General features: G+C 39.1%; 1 protein-coding gene across 1 annotated transcript; it reads left to right on the forward strand.

The window, feature by feature from the left end:
- Nucleotides 1-2,593: 2,593 nt before the first annotated feature.
- Nucleotides 2,594-2,941, forward strand: LOC110891005. The gene has a single exon (XM_022138667.1). The coding sequence runs from the start codon at nucleotides 2,594-2,596 to the stop codon at nucleotides 2,939-2,941; it is 348 nt and encodes a 115-aa protein (XP_021994359.1).
- Nucleotides 2,942-3,186: the final 245 nt, after the last annotated feature.

Genomic DNA, 3,186 nt, shown 5'->3' on the forward strand with positions numbered 1-3,186 from the left:
TTTTGTAACCAAACTACTCATAGGTATCAAAACCGTTTGTTTTGATACCAAACCTGTTTCTAAACTTAGTTAAGCATGTTTTAACATGCTTAGCTCGTCACTTTTAATGTAGTGCTTATATAGGGTCGTAAGGTAAGCGATCTAAACAATCGCTTATACTTTCGAACCCGACCCATTTGGTCGATCATTAGGATCCGACCAAACACATCAGGTGACCATAGTATATAGGGAATAACCTTTCGAGGTTATACCTTATGGTCGCTTCGTTTAAGTAGTTGTGTGATAGGTAATTTATATGCCTTAGGTAAATTACCAAAATGCCCTTTTTTACGCCAAAATTCATTTTAAGCATATATAACATAACTTTTGATATCTAAACTGATTTGGCAACAATATTAGACATGTTAAGGCATATTTTACTTATCATAGGGCTAGTTAGGCGGTCCGAAAGTGTTTTACGCGAACGACGCGTTAAAGTAGCGTAAGCTACCTGAACGGGTCGTAATGGGTCGTAAGCACTTAGGTTAGGTTTCATTTTAGAATGTAGGCTTGTTAAACCATATTACACGAGTCTCCATACTCGTTTGGTTTACGAACCCTCATACTATCTGATCTTCCGATTTAGGTCCGGTATATTAATATAGCTACCTACTAGGTGCCGTTTGATATTTCGTGATCTCTAGCATTGTGTGATTATTACACAAGGACTTCTAAGCAATCTCAGGTGAGTACATAGACCCCTCTTTTTACGGTTTTCCAAACGTTTTGGGGTGGAACACATGTGCCTACTTGTTACTTTCATGCTTTCCCATCATATACCTGCTACGTTCATTAGTACATTATAGTACATGATTTCATTACATTTCATGCTATGTATGCCCATTGTGTGCGTACTTAGTACATTGCCTTACATTACATGCTATGTATGCCCATCGTGTGCGTACTTAGTACATTGCCTTACATTACATGCTATGTATGCCCATTGTGTGCGTACTTAGTACATTGCCTTACATTACATGCTATGTATGCCCATTGTGTGCGTACTTCGTACATTGCCTTACATTACATGCTATGTATGCCCATTGTGTGCATACTTAATACATTGCCTTACATTACATGCTATGTTTGCCCATTGTGTGCGTACTTAGTACATTGCCTTACATTACATGCTATGTATGCCCATTGTGTGCGTACTTGGTACATTGTTTTACATTACATTTTATGCTATGCATGTTCATCATACTTAGTACATTTGTTACTCATCACATGCTTACATTTTTGGATACACATTACATGATTTACATCAGACATGAACACTTTACTTTGGTAGTTTGGTTTGAGTAAGTGATTAAGTAACGAGGCGTGTGTAATATGATACAAGCATGGTGGATACGCCGCTGGTACTTCCTATATATAAGTGTTTGTATGGTATTACATATCGTAGCGTTATTTGAATCATTTCAATTTGAGACATATGACATTTTATACAAATAACATACTTTTCACAAGACATTGTTTTACAAACAACTTATCTTATACAAACTCATTCTACATGGTTATTCATTTAACCATACATTATTCTCTTATTTATACATATCATCTGATCTTATCGTTTTTCAAATGATTTACAAGACAAAGCAAATTACAAGGTTCATGACTAAACATTTTCTTAAACATAAGTCATGAATCTCATTTTCACAAAACCTATGTATCTCACAGGCATTTTTATGCTGACGAACCTATTTTCACATGTGTTTTCAGGAGATGATGTATAGGACTTATCAAGACATACTTAGGCGGACTTGTGCCTTAGTGACTTAAAACGAAACAAGAACTAGTTAATTTTTGTTATGTACTCTTTGTTTCTTGTTTAAAACAATGTAAACTCTCATTTTTGATTAATAAAACGAAACTTTAATTTTCCATGGTTGTTAAACATTAATTCTGTTACAACACTCCCCGAACGTTTCCGCCATGTTTCATTGTCCTACGTGGTCGGGGTGTGACAGCAGTCATTGACGATATTAACCCAGAAGGAGAGGAAGTTTGACTGGACGGAGAAAATATCGTAGTTGTACCTTAACGAGATTGTAGCCCGTCATGGAGTACCAGTGTCAATCATTTCGGATAGAGACGGACGATTTGACTCCAGATTTTGGCGATCTCTCGAGAAATCGCTGGGTTCTCGTTTGGATATGAGTACTGCATATCATCCTCAAACGGATGGTCAGAGCGAAAGGACCATTCAGACGTTAGAGGATATGCTGAGAGCATGTGCGATTGATTTTGGTGGAAGTTGGGATACTCATTTGCCCTTGGCAGAATTTTCTTACAATAATAGTTACCACGCCAGCATCAAAGCCGCTCCGTTTGAAGCCCTGTATGGAAGGAAGTGTCGATCACCGCTCTGTTGGGCTGAAGTCGGCGAGAAGCATTTAACCGAACCCAAGATTATTCAGGAGACCACGGACAAGGTTGTCCAGATCAAGAATAGGTTGAAGGCTGTCGTGGATCGACAGAAGAGTTATGTAGATAACCAAAGGAAACCGCTGGAGTTCAAGTTGGTGATAGAGTTATGCTGAAGGTATCACCAATGAAGGGCGTTGTGAGGTTTGGAAGAGGGGGAAAGTTGACCCCGCATTATATAGGTCCCTTCGAAGTCCTCTCTCGAGTTGGACCAGTCGCGTATAGGCTCAAGTTGCCACAGGAGTTGATTGGAGTTCATGACGTTTTTCATGTCTCCAACCTGAAAAAGTATCTGTCCGATGAGACACTAGTTATACCCGCTGGAGAGGTTCGAGTGGACGATAAACTGTGGTTTATCGAAGAACCAGTGGAGGTTCTGGATCGGAAAACCCAGAAACTCAGGAGGTGTAAGATTGAGTTGGTTAAGGTCCGTTGGAATTCAAAGCATGAACCCGAGTTCACCTGGGAGCGATAGGACCAAATGCAACAGAAATATCCTCAACTCTTTCCACCGAGTGCGAAAACGAAACCTGTAAAGTAGAATTTCGGGGACGAAATTCCTTAAACAGGGGGAGACTGTGACACCCGGCCTCTCAGGCCGTACAGGACAATAGTAATCTGTGTAGTAAACATGTAACATGATTATTTGTGACTGACTGTGATGTTAATATATGATATTTGGTGTGTTGGTAAATTTAAATGTGTATAAAAATTAGTTTG

The sequence above is a fragment of the Helianthus annuus genome, chromosome 6, assembly GCF_002127325.2.
Source record: "Helianthus annuus cultivar XRQ/B chromosome 6, HanXRQr2.0-SUNRISE, whole genome shotgun sequence".
Lineage (NCBI taxonomy): Eukaryota > Viridiplantae > Streptophyta > Magnoliopsida > Asterales > Asteraceae > Helianthus > Helianthus annuus.

Coding starts and splice junctions, on each gene's coding strand:
- LOC110891005 (XM_022138667.1), top strand. CDS start 2,594: ATGAAGGGCGTTGTGAGGTTTGGAAGAGGGGGAAAGTTGACCCCGCAT.